Source organism: Hyperolius riggenbachi, chromosome 6 (genome assembly GCF_040937935.1).
Source record: "Hyperolius riggenbachi isolate aHypRig1 chromosome 6, aHypRig1.pri, whole genome shotgun sequence".
In the NCBI taxonomy this organism is placed as follows: Eukaryota; Metazoa; Chordata; class Amphibia; order Anura; family Hyperoliidae; genus Hyperolius; species Hyperolius riggenbachi.
The window spans coordinates 166,651,522-166,671,426 of NC_090651.1; the positions used below are offsets into that span (position 1 = coordinate 166,651,522).

The 19,905-nt window shown below is 43.6% G+C and overlaps 1 protein-coding gene across 1 annotated transcript in view; it reads left to right on the top strand.

Annotated features, from left to right (window-relative positions):
- Window positions 1–19,905, top strand: part of FOXRED2 (FAD dependent oxidoreductase domain containing 2) — a 128,987-nt gene that overhangs the window by 45,346 nt on the left and 63,736 nt on the right. The window contains exons 6-7 of the mRNA XM_068240182.1: window positions 3,481–3,646; window positions 17,493–17,737. Coding sequence (XP_068096283.1) covers window positions 3,481–3,646; window positions 17,493–17,737 — 411 coding nt within the window. The remainder of the gene's footprint in view (window positions 1–3,480; window positions 3,647–17,492; window positions 17,738–19,905) is intronic.

Consider the following 19,905-nt stretch of genomic DNA (forward strand, 5'->3'; position numbering starts at 1 on the left):
GGTCAAAGTTGACCCTCATAGAGCATTATGGGGCGAATCGAACTTCCGTGTAAGTTCGCCTTCGCCGGTGAAGGCGAACCACCCTGGGTTCGCCTGGAACCGTTCGCCCCATCTCTAATTACAAGCTGACACATCATTGCATTCCAGTGGATCTGGAGGCGTGTTTAGCTTCTAAGGACGACAATGGTCAATTTGCATATATTCAGCAGTGATGCCCTGGGAGACATTTCAAGCTCACTCCAACCTGAATTCTCGCAAATACTTTCTGTTTTAAGAAGGCAAACTTGTTTTCCAGAAAAGGGAGGAAACTGAGTGCACAGTCCCGTTTATTTTAGTACATTAATATTAAAATTAACCTCTCTGGCGGTATGATAAGTGCAGCTGCGCGGCTGCGGGAGGGTTTTTTTCACCTTTCTTTTTTGTTTTTAGCATGTAGCTAGCCTAGCGCTAGCTACATGCTTCCCCCCTCCCTGCGGCGTCCCCCCGTATTTACCGATCGCCGCCGGCGCCGCTTGCCCATAAGGAAATCCCGTTCTGAACGGGATTTCCTTGAGGGCTTCCCCCGTCGCCATGGTGACGAACGGAGTGACGTCACAGGGAATCTCGATCCACCCCATAGCGCAGCCTGGCGGCGATTGGCCAGGCTGCGCAAGGGGTATGCGGGGGGCCCTGTATCGCGGCAGGGAAGCGGCGCATCGGCGGCTGGCGGCGGCGATCGCAACAAACACGCAGCTAGCAAAGTGTTTGCTAGCTGCGTGTTTGAAAAAAAAATTATGCAAATTTGCCCAGCAGGACCTGAGGAATCCTCCGCGGCGGCTTACCCCGTGTCCAGCACGGGGTTACCGCTAAGGAGGTTAAAGGAATAAAAATCACAAATACTTAAAAAGACATCCTACTTTAGCTTCCCATTTTTTAATGCATATGACAGCAAGTTTGCATTAACTAGAAAGGTTTGTGCAGTGCATGTCTGTTCTTTTTGCATTGATAATAAAACAGATACTTATAATATAACTAATAGAGAGGGAAGGCTCTGGGTCCTATAGAGCCTTCCCATTCCTCTCCTGTTTCCCCCTGTTCCGGCGCCTTTGACTGATGTGTCAAAGATTGCTCTGTACCTCTGTAGCCTCAGAAGTCTTTGGGCGGCTTTGTAATGCACCTGCGTGAGCGCACTTTTTCATGCACTCACACATGCGCAGTACAGAGCCGCTCGAGTGCTTCAGAAGACTTCCAAAACCTCCTGTGATAGGAAATTTGAAGCGTTCTTATGGAGCTGGAACGAGGGGACCAGGAGAAGAACGTGAAGGCTCTATAGGACCCAGAGCCTACCCTTTCCATAGGTAAGTATCTGTTTTTTTTTTATTTAAATTTAGCTTCAGGTTTGTTTTAGGAAATAGGAGGCGGAAATATGTCACAAGATAGAACAGGTTTTCTTTAAGGTAGCCATACACTGGTCGATTTGCCATCAGATTCGACCAACTGACAGATCCCTATCTGATCGAAACTGATCAGAGAGGGATCGTATGGCTACCTTTACTGCAAACAGATTGTGAACCGATTTCAGCCTGAAACCGTTCACAATCTGTTGTGGTGGTGGTGGTGCTGCCGCCGCTCCCCCCGCCCGCATGCCCGCATACATTACCTGCTCCGCCGGCGCGACTCCAGTCCCCAGGTCACCGCTGCTCCGTCTCCGCTCTGGTCTCCGGCCCCGGCATGCTTTACTTCTTCCTGCCCGGCAGGAAGTTTAAACAGTAGAGCGCCCTCTACTGTTTAAACTTCCTGCCGGGCCGGAGGAACTGAAGCATGCCGGAGACCAGCGCGGACACAGAGCAGCGGTGACCGGGCGTAGACCTGCCGGCGGAGCAGGTAATGTATGCGTCTCTATTGCGTCGGTCGTCGGGTACTCGAACGCCGCTAGCGACGCGCTCCCTACCCGCGGGCGATTGACGCTAATTTTCCGCACGTTGCGATCGACGGGATCGGACGTAAAGGATCGAAATTCGGCGTGTAGTGCGAACGATTGGCAGCAGATTCGAACCCAGTGATCGAATCTGCTGTCGAAACGGCGGTGAATCGGGCCAGTGTATGGCCACCTTTAGTGTTTTTCCCTTATTTAGATCCTTAAGTTTACTCTGAACTCTGTTGCCTCCTTCGCCATCTTCTCTGGTGCCTCCCTTCCTCTGCAAAAGCCTCCGGTAATAGGGCTTCAGTTACGCTATTCGGGCTGCTCTGCGCACGGGGCCCAGTCATGCTCGCGCCCCCTTCATGCTTCTGTCGCCATGAGCTTTTTGTGCCTGCCCAGATAGTACTGCGCAGGGTACACTCGTGGCGATGGAAGCATCACGGTGGCACGAGCACAGCCGGGCTGCACACACGCAGAGCGGCCTGACTTGCGTGATTGAAGCCCTATTATCGGGGGCAATTTAAAGGAACAGGGCCACCAGGGAGGATGGCAAGGGAGGCAACAGAGTTCATCTGACTTGAGGAAGCCCCAGGTAAGTATCGACTCTTTACATTACTCTGTCTCAGGTTTCCTTTAAAGATATTGAATCATTTGTTGGTTTGATGTTGGCATAAAGAAATTTTAAAACGCAAACTGAAATAACACTTTTATTATTGTTGATAGTAATGGTTATTTCACTTTCCTGTATTTTCATATAATTTTGAAGTGTCGATTCAGATCGGAATTAAAATTTGTGGGTACTGTAATCGTGATTTTGCATAATTTTTAGTAAATAGTTTTAGGGATGTATTAGCATTATGGCATGACGAAACACATTTTCCTCAGATGCATTGTAGTCTATGGGCATGAGCAAACACATTTTCGCACAAATGCATTGAAGTATGTGGGCAGTTAAAGGTGGCCACTAACGATCCAATTTCTAGCGAAAATCGTTTGAGTAATCAGATAATTCTGATCGGAAGAATAATCGTTCACTACACCATCAGGAAACCAATCTTTGCTTCCCATCTATCACAACCAACAAAAAAATCCAAATTCTGGTTTGACGAAAAGCCAATCGGACGACTATTTTTATAATCTTTCATAATTGATTGTGTCCATCAACAGAGATTATTTACAACCAATCCGATCAGAGTTTCTGATTGCTTTAACGATTTTTCATTAGAAATTGGACCGTTAGTGGCCACCTTTGATCACTGCAAAATTACACATTGTAAAGACGAGAAAATAGTGGCCACCTTTGACCATTGCAAAATTACACATTGTAAAGATGAGAAAATAATTTTGCATTAGTTTTAAATTTTGCTTTACAATTTTCCATTGTAATTGTGAAATTTTGCTGCAAAATTACTACAATGCGGAACTCAAGCTTAACGCTAGCTTCTGTTAAATTTTTCACATTTATAGGGAGCATAATTCCCATAATTAGCTATTACACATGCATAACTATTAACTTAAGTATAGTACCCTGTGCATAATTCCTCTGCAGAATAGTATATGTATATGTTCTTGTTTTTTAGCTCGAGCGGTTCACCGAATAACTGAAAACCGTTACCATAAAGACCCATGGCCTGCAACACGTTATCCCATCTCCCAGCTACTGAATATATTGGTGAAACGTATTAATGAAGGATCAGGGATTTACCAGATGTTTGAAGTATTGGCTGATATGATTCTTCTTGGAGAGTAAGTCAATTTAAAGTTATCACTGTATTATTCTGTGCTTTTGACAGAAGGCAATAAATATTTGTTCTTATTTGTTGTTATTTGCTGTATTTAGTATGCTAGTGTAACAGTGGCAAAAAGCAAATATTGGCCTCGATTCATCCAGACTTATCGAATTGGTTAACGACAGTTCGGTAAAATACCGAATTTAAGTTGATTTCAGGATTCATCAAATTTATCTACAGCTGTTAGCAAGCATTCGGTAATAATTCGGTAATCATTTGGTAGTGATGCGTTAAAACTGAAGAAAGTGTCCACTAGAAAGTCAAGGAGTGCTATGAGAGAACTGCCAGATAACCTGGCAGCAGCCCAGCAGAAAGCCAGCACAGAAGCTAAGTAACTCTGTCTAGTTACGTGGTACAGCCTATTTATGTGATATGCTGCATTTATTTATTTATTGTATTAATGGAGAGAGGGGTTTCATCCAACATTTTTCTGGGCAGGCCTACTTAGATCGCTGTTAAGTTCAATTTGGCTCCAACTATGACCACACCCACATTGTGGTGTGCGGCCCCACCCATTTTACAGCTGGAGTGCCCAAATGTGCCCCGGATCTCTTAGGATCCTAGCAATGCCCCTGCCATATCCTCTGTATGACCTCTTGTAAAGTAGGGTGTTCCCTGTTTTCCCAGTTGGAAACCATGACCACCCGAGCTGCAGTGAGTATATGATTCACCATTTTCACCGTATGCGAAGATCCTATGGAGGTCTGCCCAAAACATATACCCAAGGATCCAGGGAAACATCTTTTCTTTTAACCTGTTTGAGAAGATTCTTGATGAGACCCCAAAGCTCCTGTATCTTTCCTTTTCACTTTTAAGATCCTTGCTAGACTAGTTATTTTGGGTTACCCCATTTAGCCGCTTACAAAGATCTTTTGCTTCTCTTTCAAATGCTGTCTCTAGCGCCCCACCAGGGACAACTCTTTTATGTGTGATTAAGTGGTGACTTGTAAAATATAATAACGTATTTCTATTTCTCGACGCGGGCTTCCTGTATGTTGACGTTGCCAATCTGTTCTTGCCATTTTTAACCATCAGATCTAGGAATTACAATCCTTTCATATCCCACTCGTACGTGAAGCTCAAATTCCTTTCGTTGTTACCCAGTTCCTCAGCAAATGTCTCCAGCTGCTCTCTTGTTCCTCGCCAGACCAGGAGCACATCATTTATGTATCTCAACCAGAGCCGTGCGTGCCACTGAAAGATACAGGAGATGTATGTCCTGCCTTTCCTTCAGTCCCAAGTGGAGGCAGGCATACGCCAGAGCACAAGATGCTCCCATTTACATGCCCCTGGTCTGGTGGTAGAACCGGCCATCAAAAGAAAAACCATTGAACTCCAACGTGAATTGTAGGGACTGGATCAGGAGGGTAGTCAGGGTAATGCTCATAGAGATAAAAGAAAAAGCCGCTAATCAGACCTCATGGGGAATTGATGTATAAAGCCCTTCAACATCGATACTGGTGATTAAGTCATCCTTTTCAACAAGGAACTCCTCCTGAACTTGTATCACACCACCTGTATCGTGTAGAAAGGCTTCAATCATAGATTTTAATTTCCCATCTAAATATTTTTCCAATTTTTCCAGGTGTTCCCCCTATTCAGAATTGGCCACCCTGGACATGTTCCTTGTTCTTATGGACTTTCGGGATTACTTAGAATATAAGATATTATGATTTTATGTTTTGGGATATAGCTATATGCTTACATATTCCCCCACAATCAATTCCATGATCTTCATGATGATTTTCACTCCTCTCCTGATACATTATCCTTCCAATTAGCCATGAATCCACCATTTTGAAAGTGCCCAGCTGGTTTAATGAGTTCCTTGGGTGCCCATGTAACTACCCTTTCCTTGATCTAAAACTGTAAGGTGGAAATATTCAATTTTCTCTTAAGTGATTTCATGATAATTTTTTATGTTCTCTAAAGAGGTTTCACATCCTCCTCCGGCTCTTTAACTACTTACTGCACCAGGTGCAGTATAATCACATCCTGGGAAACTTCATATGAAGTCCCAGGGCCGCGAAAAGTAGCTGCCCGCGCTACCGTTACCGCCGATTATCGTGAACAAGAATGAATGGGAATGCAGTTCCCATTCATTAATTTAAGTCCCAGAGTCAATGAATGCTGACCTCTATTAGATGCCTTCGTCATTGTATCTTCAGGTTGTTACACTGCCTCGCATTATTTCCGATTCACGTCCTTACGTACGCGAATCGGAATTAACTGAGGACATCTTGTGGCCAAATAGTAAAACTACATCACAACCCTTTTTATTTAATAAAAATACCTACACTTACATCTAAACTTAAAGGGGTTCTGTAGGGGGGGCCGAGGATAAAAACCGCCACTTACCTGATAATATATATATATATATATATATATATATTATGTGTGTGTTTTTAATAAAATTACATAAAAAAAATACATAAATAGTTGCCTTAGGGACTGAACTTTATTAATAATTATGTCATTATATATATTATATAGGGTATATTACTGCTATTTTTTAATTTGCGGTCTTATAAATAGTGATGGACGCAAAACTGAAAAAAATTCACTTTTATTTCCTATTAAAATATTGGTGCCATACTTTGTACAAGGGAAACAATTTAAATGTTGCAATAACCAGGACAAATGGTCAAATAAAATGTGTGGGTTTTATGGAGAGTAGAATGTTTCATTTTAACACTATAATGGCCGAACACTGAGAAATAATACATTTTTTTCAATTGTTTCTTATTATTCCAGTTAAAATGTGTTTAGAATAAAATAATTCTTAGCATAATGTACCTCCAAAAGAAAGCCTAATTGGTGACGAAAAAAAACAAGATATAGATCATGTCGTTGTAATTCGTTGTGATTAAGTTATTGGCGAAAATGCGAGGAATGCTGACAGGTGAAAATTGCTCTGGTCCTAAAGGGGATAAATACTTCAGTGGTCCAGTGTAGGGATGCTCGCTGGATACCGCGGAATTCATAATTCCGCGATTCCGGACGGAATTAGGTCAATTCCGATTCTGCCAGTCGGAACAGAATTGCTAAACCTCTAGAACAGAATTCGGCGGAAATTTTTTTATTTCTGCGGAATCTTAAAGGAATACTTAAGGCAAAAAAAAATGACATTTACTCACCTGGGGCATTCCTCAGCCCCCCGAAGCTGGATGGAGCCCTCGCAGCCCCGCTCCGATCGTCCTGTCCCCGCCTGCGGCTACTTCCGGTTCGGCAACAGCCGCCGATAGGCTGGGAACGCGGCTGATTTTCCGCGTTCCCAGCCGCTGCTATCACCCTCTATGCTGCTATAGCGTCTATATATACGCTATAGCAGCAGAGTAAATGTCATTTTTTTTTTTTGCCTTAAGTATTCCTTTAAGGAATTGCAAAAAAATCTCTCTCTTCCTCCTCCTCCTCCTCTGAATTTGTTTTTTTTTTTAAAAGCCAGCTTACATACCATGGCTGGGAATTGAACCCAGGTCTCAGTATGTGGTAGGCACCTGACTTATCCGCTACACCACCAACAACACTACATGCTGAAGCCCGCCTATCATGTACCATTATGATCAATCCAAGACAAAAAGTAGTGTGCTTAAGGATTTGTAGCATGTCAAAAGCCAACTCACCGTGGCTGAGAATTGAACCCAGGCTGGGCTGGGAATTGAACCCAGGTCTCAGTGTGTGGTAGGCAACTGACTTATCCGCTTTACCACCAACACTACATGCTGAAGCCAGCCTAGCATGTACCATTATGATCAATCCAAGAGAAAAAGTAGTGTACTTAAAGTGGACCCAAATTAAAAATACAAAATTTCAGAAATAAAATCTATTCTCTAAATTATAATAATAAATAGCAGCCTTTTTTCAGCAGCATGATGACAAATCTAAAATATTTTACATTTATTGGAGGAACCCCTCCCTTCCTTTCAAATTACCGGGACAAAATCCAGCAAACTGGTGAAGTAGGTGGTGTCCGGCAATGGAGGAATTGCTAATGGCTGCCCCCAGTATAATTCTAGTTATGAAAAGAGAAGGGTGAAAAGCATGCACTGAAATGCTCATAGGCTTGAAGGAGTGTTTATTTATCTTTGTATGTGTCAGAGTGGTGCAACTAAAGATTTTTAATTAAAAAAAAAATGTTTGGTTTGGGTTCGCTTTAAGGATTTGTAGCATGTCAAAAACCAACTCACCGTGGCTGGGAATTGAACCCAGGCTGGGCTGGGAATTGAACCCAGGTCTCAGTGTGTGGTAGGCAACTGACTTATCCGCTATACCACCAACACTACATGCTGAAGCCAGCCTAGCATGTACCATTGTGATATACCCAAGAGAACATGAGCTCGCGCTCTCTCTCTCTCTCTCTCTCTCTCTCTCTCTCTCTCTCTCTCTCTCTCTCTCTCTCTCTCTCTAGAAAAACAAAAGTTTGCTTTCTTAAAACAGAAAGAATTTGCGATAATTCAGGTTGGAGTGAGCTTGAGATGTCTCCCAGGGCATCACTGCTGAATATATGCAAATTAACCATTGTTACCCTTAGAAGCTAAACACACCTCCAGAACCGCTGTAATGCAATGATGTGTTAGTTTGTTAATTTGTACAGAGCCGGAATAATCCAACATGCATACAGACTGTTTCGGATTGTTTGATCCTCATCAGTGCATGGCATGGATTAATTTGGCTCTATGGAGTAGGGCTTGTAACACCGAGATGTACAGACTAACCAGCAAGCTCATGGTGAACCAGAACACATCATTGCATTCCAGCGGTTCTGGAGGTGTGTTTAGCTTCTAAGGGTAACAATGGTTAATTTGCATATATTCAGCAGTGATGCCCTGGGAGACAGCTCAAGCTCACTCCAACCTGAATTATCGCAAATTCTTTCTGTTTTGAGAAAGCAAACTTTTGTTTTTCTTAGCATTTTAGTAAGGGGGCTTTTAGGACCATTGTAGTCCCTTACACACTCCAATGAGTTCTGGTTCACCATGAGCTTGCTGGTTAGTCTGTACCTCTCTCTCTCTAGGACTTGATGCCATTGAACTGAATTTTCAGCTTAAAACCATCAACGGATACCGGCAGAATTTCACAGGCATTTTCGGAATTCCACCAGATTGAAAAAGCAATTCCGTTCTGACCAAACGGAACGGAATGAGCAATTTCCGCCTAAAAATTCCGGAAAATACAATTCCACGGAAAGCGGTGACCAACCCTACGAGAGAGAGAGAGATGAATCTACCTGGCTATCTGGGGTTCTCTTCGGACAACTGTTGAACACAAAAGGCAAGGCCATACCTGGCTACAAATCCTTAAGCAAGCTAATTTTTCTCCTGGATTGATCATAATGGTACATGCTAGACTGGCTTCAGCATGTAGTGTTGTTGGTGGTATAGCGGATAAGTCAGTTGCCTACCACACGCTGAGACCTGGGTTCAATTCCCAGCCCAGCCTGGGTTCAATTCCCAGCCACGGTGAGTTGGCTTTTGACATGCTACAAATCCTTACGCATCCACTTTTTTCTCTAGGATTGATCATAATGGTACATGCTAGGCTGGCTTCAGCATGTAGTGTTGTTGGTGGTATAGCGGATAAGTCAGTTGCCTACCACACGCTGAGACCTGGGTTCAATTCCCAGACATGGTATGTAAGCTGGCATTTGAAAAACTGCAATTCCCTGGAAAATGATACCCTCCTCCCTGGAGGAGGAGGAGGAGGAGGAGAGAGAGAGTTTTTTTTTTTTTCTGACGGAATCCGGAATTCCGCGGAATTTCGTACAGATCCGGTGGAATTTTCATAGTGACGGAATTTAACACTGACGGAATCCATGATTTCCGGCGGAACGGAATTTGCTGGTTCCGATCATCCCTAGTCCAGTGGTTCAGTTGGTAAGTTCTCTAACTCTTGGTTATCAAATGCTGCATCTATACCCTTCTCTGTTTCCATCATAATCAAGATTTTAATCTATATTATGTGAATTTTTAGTTGATGGTCGAAGTGTACCAAGACTGAATGCTGTATCAAAATGTGCTTCAACAACGTATTAGTTCAAAGGAATACAGAGGTGAAAAGCCTAGGGAAAACAGAGGCCATGCATAGGTCCTGGCACCTGAGCAATCACTTACACAATGACGTTAAATCATCTGGTAATTTTGAACCAGGCCTACAGTGGGATGCGAAACTTTGGGCAACCTTGTTAAAGAGAGTCTGAAGCGAGAATGAATCTCGCTTCAGACCTCATAGATAGCAGGGGCATGCTATCGTGCCGCTAAACGGGGGTCCCTTACCTCACAAATCCCCTCCGAGCAGCGGGGGATCTCTTCCGGATTGAGGCAGGGCTAACTGCCGCAGCCCTGCTTCTTGCGCGTCTGTCAGCGCGTATCTCCGCCTCTCCCCCACCCCTCTCAGTCTTCCTTCACTGAAAGGGGCGGGGGAGAGGCGGCGATGCACCGCTGATAGACGGCGCTTAGAGGCAGGGCTGCAGCCGTTAGCCCTGCCTCAAGAGCAGCAAAATATACAACCAAGTTGGTCGTTGATTTTGCAGGGGTGGGTTTGGGGGTGAAGGTTTAGCCGCGGGATAGCGGCGTTTTAGCAGGGGCACACGTGCCCCTGCTAAATATAAGCACTGAAGTGAGATTTATTCTTGCTTCAGTGTCTCTTTAAATGTCATGATTCTCCTGTATAAATCGTTGGTTGTTACCATAAAAAAATGTGAGTTAAATATATCATATAGGAGATGCACACAGTGATATTTGAGAAGTAAAATGAACTTAATTGGATTTACAGAAAGTGTGCAATAATTGTTTAAACAAAATTAGGCAGGTGCATAAATGTGGGCACCACAAAAAAGAAATTAAATCAATATTTAGTAGATCCTCCTTTTTCAGAAATTACAGCCTGTAAACACTTCCTGTAGGTTCCAATGAGAGTCTGGATTCTGGTCGAAGGTATTTTGGAACATTCCTCTGTACAAAACATCTCTAGTTCATTCAGGTTTGATGGCTTCCGAGCATGGACAGCTCTCTTTAACTCACACCACAGATTTTCAATTATATTTAGGTATGGGGACTGAGATGGCCATTCCAGAATGTTGTACTTGTTCCTCTGCATGAATGCCTTAGTGGATTTTGAGCAGTGTTTAGGGTCATTGTCTTGTTGAAAGATCCAGCCCCGGCGCAGCTTCAGCTCTGTCACTGATTCCTGGGCATTGGTGTCCAGAATCTGCTGACACTGAGTGGAATCCGTGCTTCCCTCAACTTTGACAAGATTCCCAGTCCCTGCACGGGCCACACAGCCCCACAGCATGGAACCACCACCATATTTTACTGTAGGTAGCAGGTGTTTTTCTTGAAATGCTGTATTGTTTTTCCTCCATACATAATGCCTCTTGTTATGCCCAAATAACTCAGTTTTAGTTTCAGCAGTTCACAGCACCTTATTCCAAAATGAAGCTAGCGTCTCCAAATGTGCTTTAGCATACATCAAGCGGCTCTGTTTGTGCTATGGGTGGAGAAAAGGCTTCCTCTGCATACAGCATCTCCTTGTGTAAAGTGGGCCAAATGGTTGAATGGTGCACAGTGACTCCATCTGCAGCAAAATGATGTTGTAGGTCTTTGGTGCTGGTCTGTGGGTTGACTCTGACTGTTCTCACCATTCGTCGCTTCTGTTTATCCAAGATTTTTCTTGGTTTGCCACTTCAAGCCTTAATTTGAACTGAGCCTGTGGTCTTCCATTTTCTCAACATGTCCCTAACTGTGGAAACAGACAACTGAAATCTCTGAGACAGCTTTCTGTATCCTTCCCCTAAACCATGATGGTGAACAATCTTCAGGTCATTTGAGAGTTGTTTTGAGAACCCCATGTTGCTACTCTTCAGAGAAATTTAAAAGAGGGGGGAAACTTACAATTGACCCTCTTAAATACTCTTTCTTATAATTGGATTCACCTGTGTATGTAGGTCAGGGGTCACTGAGCTTACCAAGCCAATTTGAGTTCCAATAATAAGCTCTAAAGGTTATGGAATCAATTAAATGACAAAGTGCCCAAATTTATGCACCTGCCTAATTTTATTAAAACAATTATTGCACACTTTCTGTAAATGCAATAAACTTCATTTTACGTCTCAAATATTACTGTGTGTGTCTCCTATATCAGAGTTTCCCAACCCTGTCCTCAAGGCCCACCAACAGTACATGTTTTGCAGGAAACCACACACAATCACAGGTGGTGTAATTAGTGTTGCAGCAGAGCTGATTAACCACCTCTGTGGATGTATACAAAACATGCACTGTTGGTGGGCCTTGAGGACAGGGTTGGGGAACACTGTCCTTTATGATATATTTAACTGACATTTTTTATCGTAGCAACCAACGATTTATACAGGAAAATCATGACTATTAACAACGTTGCCCAAACTTTCACATCCCACTGTACTTAGCCATTCATGGGCAGTAGCTCAGTGCCACCACTCTGTCCGTGCTCATAGTGTTCTCGCAATATGATACTGTGAACACTGACAGAGCGGTGGTACTGAGCTACTGCGCATGCTGAGACAACTAGATCCAGTTCAAAGGTTGCCAACTTTCCTCTGCTTGAAGCCTTTTACTTGGTATTCCTTTAAAGGGACTCCGAGCAGTGCAGAAACTATGGAAAGATGCATATCATTTTAAAGCTCTCTTTCTCCTCTTTCCAAAGATATATAAACCGCGGCCCTACGCCTTCTAGTTTTCGCTATTTTTGCGATTGAAATTGCCGCGGCCGCGATTTCAATCGCGAAAATAAAGAAAACTAAAAGGCGTAGGACAACGATTTAGGTGTCGCCAGAAAGAGGAGAAAGAGAGCTTTAAAATGATATCCATCTTTCCATAGTTACATTGTATTACACAGGGCGACTTTTTCTGCTGAATGGAGCTGCTGACACTGGGGAAAGTGTCGTCCTGTGTAATACAAGTAACTATGGAAAGATGGATATCATTTTAAAGCTCTCTTTCTCCTCTTTCTGGCGACACCTAAATCGTCGCTCTACGCCTTTTAGTTTTCTTTATTTTCGCGATTGAAATCCCGGCCACGGCAATTTCAATCGCGAAAATAGCGAAAACTAAAAGGCGTAGGGCGGCGGTTTATATATCATTGGAAAGAGGAGAAAGAGAGCTTTAAAATGATATGCATATTTCCATAGTTTCTGCACTGCTCGGAGTCCCTTTAAGGATGTGCACGCTTATGCAACAAGCTTATTGTACATTAGTTTTTGTATTTTCCTCCTCTAACAGACTTGGTTTTTTCCGCCAGAGCAAGTGTGATCCAGGTTCTGGAGCAAACGATTCACCATTGCCAACCGCTGGCGACAGTGCAATCGCAAGGACAAACAGAAGACAGAACAGGCAATACAAATAATACAACCTGACTGTACAAGAGAGATGCCTAATGTAGTCCCCAGGAATACTCTAAGATAATCTTTAGCAAACAATAGCAAGGCTGACACTCCAGGAGTGTTTCAACAGTAACAAACCATGATGACCAGCAAAGGATTGTGGGATCACATGGTATTTATGCTGCAAGCCTTCAAGGGAGGCGACTAGGCAATTTGCATAATCAGTATATGCAAATTCCTCAGCAGAGCAGGTCTGAAGCTTGCAAAGCAAAGACAGGTCTCTTATCCAGAGACCTGCATCCCACAGACTTGAGGAATGGTCAAACAGCTGTCTGCCTGTGCAGCCAGCTGAGCGGATCATTACACTAATGAACAGGAACAAACTCTTGTGCTCAAGAGACTAGTGTTTGTTTTTAATTACCTGGGGACAAAGGATTCTGCCCTCTGGCAGAACCTCAGACAGGTGTCAAATTGCTCTACCATTTGTTGAGCCCAGCAAAGGGAGCTGGCCTCACAGTTGGGGGCCGGACTGGCTGGCTCCAGCAGGGGCAGATTGAAATGCATGTGTTATATGATTTTTTAGCATGTTTTAGGAATACCATTCATAGGAGAGATGTGAAAGTTATCTCATTCTGCTGGTCCGGATCTTGTGAATATTTTGATATTAAATTAGGGCCACCGACATAACCAGAACTCGCGGTATTCCACTATTTCGTAACCGGGCATACAAACGTGCCCAAGTTTGGTATCATATGAACTGGCATATTCTGAGGAATATGAATCAGTGATGGACATGTGTGCGCGGAAAGCGTAAGCCGAGATATGACAAATGGTTAACCGCCCCTGTCCAGCCCTGGGCTGGACCTGAGACTCCACCCAAAGATGTACATTATTCAAAAGTGCCTGCTAGGGACTCCTCCGTCAGTCCTCCTGTGTGTACCGTCACCTGATCAAGCCAGCCAGAGGACCATGTGGCTGGCGGCCATTTTCCTGGACTGAAACAAAGGACATTTTCCATGTGCTCAGATTTTCCCAGAAAGGACATATTTCCATGAACTAAGTATTTTCTCCCTTTTATTTTCATACTGGCTATTAATGTTTCTATAATTGTTGATTTTAATGATTTTCTGTATATATTTATTATTTATATTGCAATTTAATAAACGACGCTAACGTCAGTTTGTTTATTCCGCTACCCTATTATTCAGCCACACAGGAACTGAATCCGGGTCTCTGAAGAGACGCTACTATTGTCGCTAGCTAGACAGAATAGAGTGTGTTTAACCGTTTTTATTTGCAGGTCTAGACTTAGCCAGTCAGTGGGTGCCTCTGTCCCATGATAACAGAGATGGTGGCAGTTATAACCTGAAATAGTGTGTAATTTGTAATTACCGTAACTCACAGGCTCCCTTCTAGTCGGTCTGCTGCCAAAATTCCAGCGGTTTCTGCACACCGAGTGTGACCACACCTTGCATGGTCTGTGTGCTGAAACCGATTGGAAGGCATTTTGCGGTCCGGCCACTAGGGGCCCTGTGACAGTCAGTATCCATGTAAAATGATCACTGGCTTATTTTCTGTAATATTTACATTGTGAACAACATTTGTCAGTGTTGCAGTTATTCATGCCATAATATACCCTTTGGATACTATTAAAATTGTTTACCATGCAAACCTATGACGAGGAAAAAGTTAAAATCTGGATACTGTCTTTAGCAGGCGGAAGCCCCTGGATGGTCCAGAGGCTTCCCATATCCTCTTCTAGCCCTCTGTTGCTTCCCCGAATCATCATCATCTTGTTTCTGCGCTCCTATCTGCGTACAAGCTTATCCATACTGGGCATGCTCAAGTAAGGTCCATGGAAGCCCAGTAGAATGAAGCACTTGTGCACAAATAAAAAAGCTGTGCTACTAACAGTGCTACTAGTATGCAAGGCAAAGCATGGCAGGAATTTTTTTTGCAAGGTATGGGTCATATACTAGTGACATTACATGCTCCAGTTCCCAGATTAGATGGAAAATGAGTGTGGCATAAAGGCAGATAAATAATGAAAGATAAAGAAAAAGTGGTCAAGCAACAGTGTGGGTGCAATAGAACAAGGCGTAATCCACACAACTGTCAGCTGGGTGTGCTTAGGGCTTAGACCAATCATTAGAGAAAAAGAGACTAGGACACCCATTTATAGCAAAACACTCGTATCTTAATGTATAAAAAAAGTAGTAAATTATTATAATCAATAATAATATAATCAATGTGCTTATTGATTATAATAATTTACTACTTTTTTATATATTGAACTATGAGTGTGGTGTTGTGTGGTATAGTCCCTTTTCCTCTAACAGTGACTAAAGGTTAGTGATTGGGAGAGAAAATGGAGACGTACATTTACTAATGCTAGGTACACACAATACAATTTTCTGGCAAATTTATCTGAATGTTCCATTCTGCTTTATCAATGGAAATTGGTCAATATCTGTCCGAATCGACAGATTTACCGCATTTTTCGCCATATAAGACGCACTTTTTCTCCCCAAAAAATAGGGGGAGAAAGTCCCTGCGTCTTATACGGCAAAGGCAGGGAATTCCCTACTTAGAAACGCCCGCCGATACGGACCGCGACCCGCCGCCACGTCGGGAATTCCCTGCCTGTGTATGTGAGTTGTGGCTGCAGATGACGTATGCCTCTGCCCGCTCCCCATGCCTGTAATGTGTCCGGCGTGTGTAACATGCCCCCTCCCGCTGTGTTCCTTATCTCTGCGTGCCCCCGCGAGTGTCTAATATGCCCGCTCCCCCGCCTGCCTTATCTCGCTCTAGTGATCGGCATGTGATAATGACGCAATCACCACATTCCGATCACTAGAGCGAAATGCACGGCTGTGAAGGAGGTCTCCAATCCTCGCGGGCAAGGCGGAGAGGTAAGCCCGCTGCAGATTAACACCCGGGGGGGGGGCCAGCCAAGACATGGGGGAGGGAGATATGGCAGGCGGGGGAGCGGGCATATTATACACTCGCGGGGGCACGCAGAGATAAGGAACACACCGGGAGGGGGCATGTTACACACTCAGCCGGACACATAACAGGCATGGGGGAGAGGGCAGAGGCATACGTCGGGTGCAGCCACAATTTACACACATACGGGGGACACAGGCACATGGGGCAGGCATGAGGAACACAGAGGACACATGTGGGACACAGAGGACACATGGGGGACACAGGCACATGGGGCAGGCATGAGGGACACATGAGGCATGCATAGGTGACACAGAGGACACATGGGGACACAGGCACATGGGGCAGGCATGCGGGACACAGAGGACACATGGGACATGCATGGTTGCCACAGAGGACACATGGGACAGGTATGGGGGACACAGACAACACATAGGGCAAGCATATAGGGCAGGCATGGGTGACACAGGGCACATGGAGCATGTATGAGAGACACACAGATGACACATGGGGTATGCATGGGTGACACATGGGGCAGGTATTCAGGACACAAAGGACACATAGGGCATGCATGGGGGACACATAGGGCAGGCATGGGTGACACATGGGGCATGTATGAGGGACATAGAGGACACATGGGGCAGGTATGGGGGACACAGAGGACACATAGGACACATAGTGCATGCATGAGGGACACATAGGGCAGGCACGGGTGACACATGGGGCATGTATGAGGGACACAGAGGACACATGGGGCAGGTATGAGGGACACAGAGGACACATGGGGCAGGTATGGGGGACACAGAGGACACATGGGGCAGGTATTGGGGACACAGAGGACAAATGGGGAGACAATGGGACACAGGAGGACAACATTTGAGGGGTAACATGTACAAGACTCTCCTGGAATATATTTTTTTTCTCTGGTTTTTGCCCTCTAAACCTGGGTGCGTCTTATATTCTGGAGCGTCTTATACGGCGCGAAATACGGTACTTGATTGCGGAGGATGGAAAATATTGCTAATCGGCTAATAGAATTGGCTAATGTTTACATGATTTTAATCAAAAGAGGATCAATTTTTAGTTTTACAGCATGGAGTCACAACATTGTTCAGATTAGTGAAGGAATTGCTGGGATCTCAATTGTAGTGTGTGGGCCTCTAGTCAATTTACTTTTGAGTGACCAAAATATTTTCTAAACTGCAATGTTTGTGACTGTTTATTTATTTATTTATTTTTCAATTTCACCAGTTGTGTGGTTGAGGGTGGAGTTGCACATGAGAAATACAGAATGTGAGCGTTTGAAGGAGTGGTTGGATAAAATGATAGGGAAAAACATTAGCAGAGTGAAGGTTCCATTTACATGCAATGTTCTTCTCTTTACCCTTTAGCACTATATCAATTCAATACTGTAAGTAATAAATAAAATATTTTCTTATGTCTGTTAAGTATGTTTTTTAAGTTAATTTTGTTTTATTATTATTATTTTTATTATTCCTAGAGACTTAAACACCTTTGAGTACTTGGAGGAAGTGCCAGTGGGCATTCTCCCAATGTTGGAGGAAAATACTGGAAGAAAGTTGTATAGTACAGGACTTTTTGTTTTGGCTATGGAATATGGAAAGAATTTTTCAGGACCAGACAAGGATGTATTCCATTATAACCGTGCTATTGGTGATGCAAAAGCAGCTTGGCGTTCCAACTTTCTTCATCCTGTGGTTTACTATTACAAGCAACTGCCAACAGGTAACAAAACTTATTTATGTGAGCTATGTTTATATTTTTCTTAACTTTGAGGATGAGAACCTGTGTAATTGAAGGCTCCATTGACTCAAATCTGATGATGGTCCTAGTTCATATTTTTCCTGTGGTCTCCCAGCACTTTTCAGTCGCGGGGAAAGACAGAGTGAAACCAGTGAATTTGACAAGCCATCTGTCAGCTACTGTAAAAAGTTAAATTGCAATAAGGATTAGAAATTGGGGCTCAAGTGTATAATTAACTGCCTTATTACTACCTTTTGTAAAATTTTGCCAAGGATTTCATGAATACAAACCAACCTTACAGCAGCTCATGAGTAATCTACGAGTTGGCATGCAGTCATACTTTTTATGTCTGATATCCATATAATCCTAAATACCATTATCGTTCCTTCAACACCCTACTCTGTCCTATGCCTCCACCCCCCAGCCTCTTGCATTTCAACAAGCTTCACAGCACAGCTAGCAATGCATTATGGTCTACAGAGACTGCTCCCCTCACTCCCTTTCTATTTATCTTGCTTCTTTTTTAACAGTTGAATTTTATTGATTTTAAAGAGTAACCAAGCAGCTCCGGGTGTCCCAAACTACTAGGAATGTATGGGGAGATAAAAGGGACCAAAAAGCCCTCCTACTAAAAAAAGCAAAGCTTGGGGTAATTTGCCTTCTGAAAACAGATGGAAATCTGCAATAATTCAGCTATAAGTGAACATTTGTGGTTACCCACAATGCACTACTACTGAATATGCAAATTATCCATTTCGCCCTTGGTAAGCCAGGCAAGCATCCAGAACCGCTAGTGTATAGCAAGACTATAGCTTTAAATTTTACACAGCCATATCAACCCCACATGTAGACAGCCTGTTTCGGACTTTTGGTCCTCATCAGTACATGGCAGTGATTGATAAGGCTGCATGAGATGGGGCTTGGACCAGTACAACATTCCTAGAAGTTTGGGTCACCCTGAGCTGCTTGGTTATTCTGTTGCAGGGCTGTGGAGTCGGAGTTGTGGAGTCGGAGTCGTGGAGTCGGGCAATTTTGGGTGCCTGGAGTCGGAGTCGGGAAAAAATGCACCGACTCCGACTCCTAATGAATTTGTAACTGTAATTAAAATAGAAAATATGATAAAATGTTCTATTTCTCAGATAATAGTCATTAAAAATAATGTATATATACAGTATATATACAGTAATAGCTGTGCTTAGTCCACAAAAATGAAATAAACCAATCAAAATTAGTTACTTGTGCTGCTTCAATAAAGCAGTCCCCGTATTTTTAAGGTCAGATATACATATCTGATTGTGACTGTATACAGTATATGATATGTACACAGGAATCTCTTATATATACTAAATAACATCTATGCTGTAAGAATAAAGCCTGATGTGTAGCTGTGTCACTGATAGAGATGGTCAACGAGATGGAAATAATTCTGCATTGATGCTGATTTATGCAAATGTATGCACTCCCTTTGCTGATGAAATCAAATAATTTGATATGTTGTTAAAATTTGGTTTGGTGACTACAAATTAAAGGGTAACTGAGACGGATGAAAAGTAAAGTTTTATACATACCTGGGGCTTCCTCCAGCCCCCTTCAGGCTAATCAGTCCCTCGCTGTCCTCCACCACCTGGATCTTCTGCTATGAGTCCTGGTAATTCAGCCAGTCAGCGCTGTCCGGCCGCATGCCGCTCCCACAGCCAGGAACATTCTGCGCAATAGTGCTGCACAGGTGTAGTATGCTCCTGGCAGAGGAGTGTGTGCATGCGCACTACGCCCGACTGGCTCAAGTACCTGGACTCATAGCAGAAGATCCAGGTGGTGGAGGAGGACAACGAGGGACTGATTATCCTGAAGGCGGCTGGAGGAAGCCCCAGGTATGTATAAAACTTTAATTTCATCTGTCTCAGGTTTACTTTGTTACACAGTAGTACTATACTCTACATATGCACTCCCCACAGAGCTACAGGGAATCCACTGAGAATGCTGTGCACATTGAACACAGAGGTGTTGTCTGTTTACAATCTCCTCATTCCCCTGCAGAGTACCTGCACATCATTCTTACATGTACCCACACTTACATTGCCTAGGGCCTGATAGATGTTCTTTGTTCCGGTTTGTACCTTTTTACAAGTACTCTTACCAAGGACTAGTTT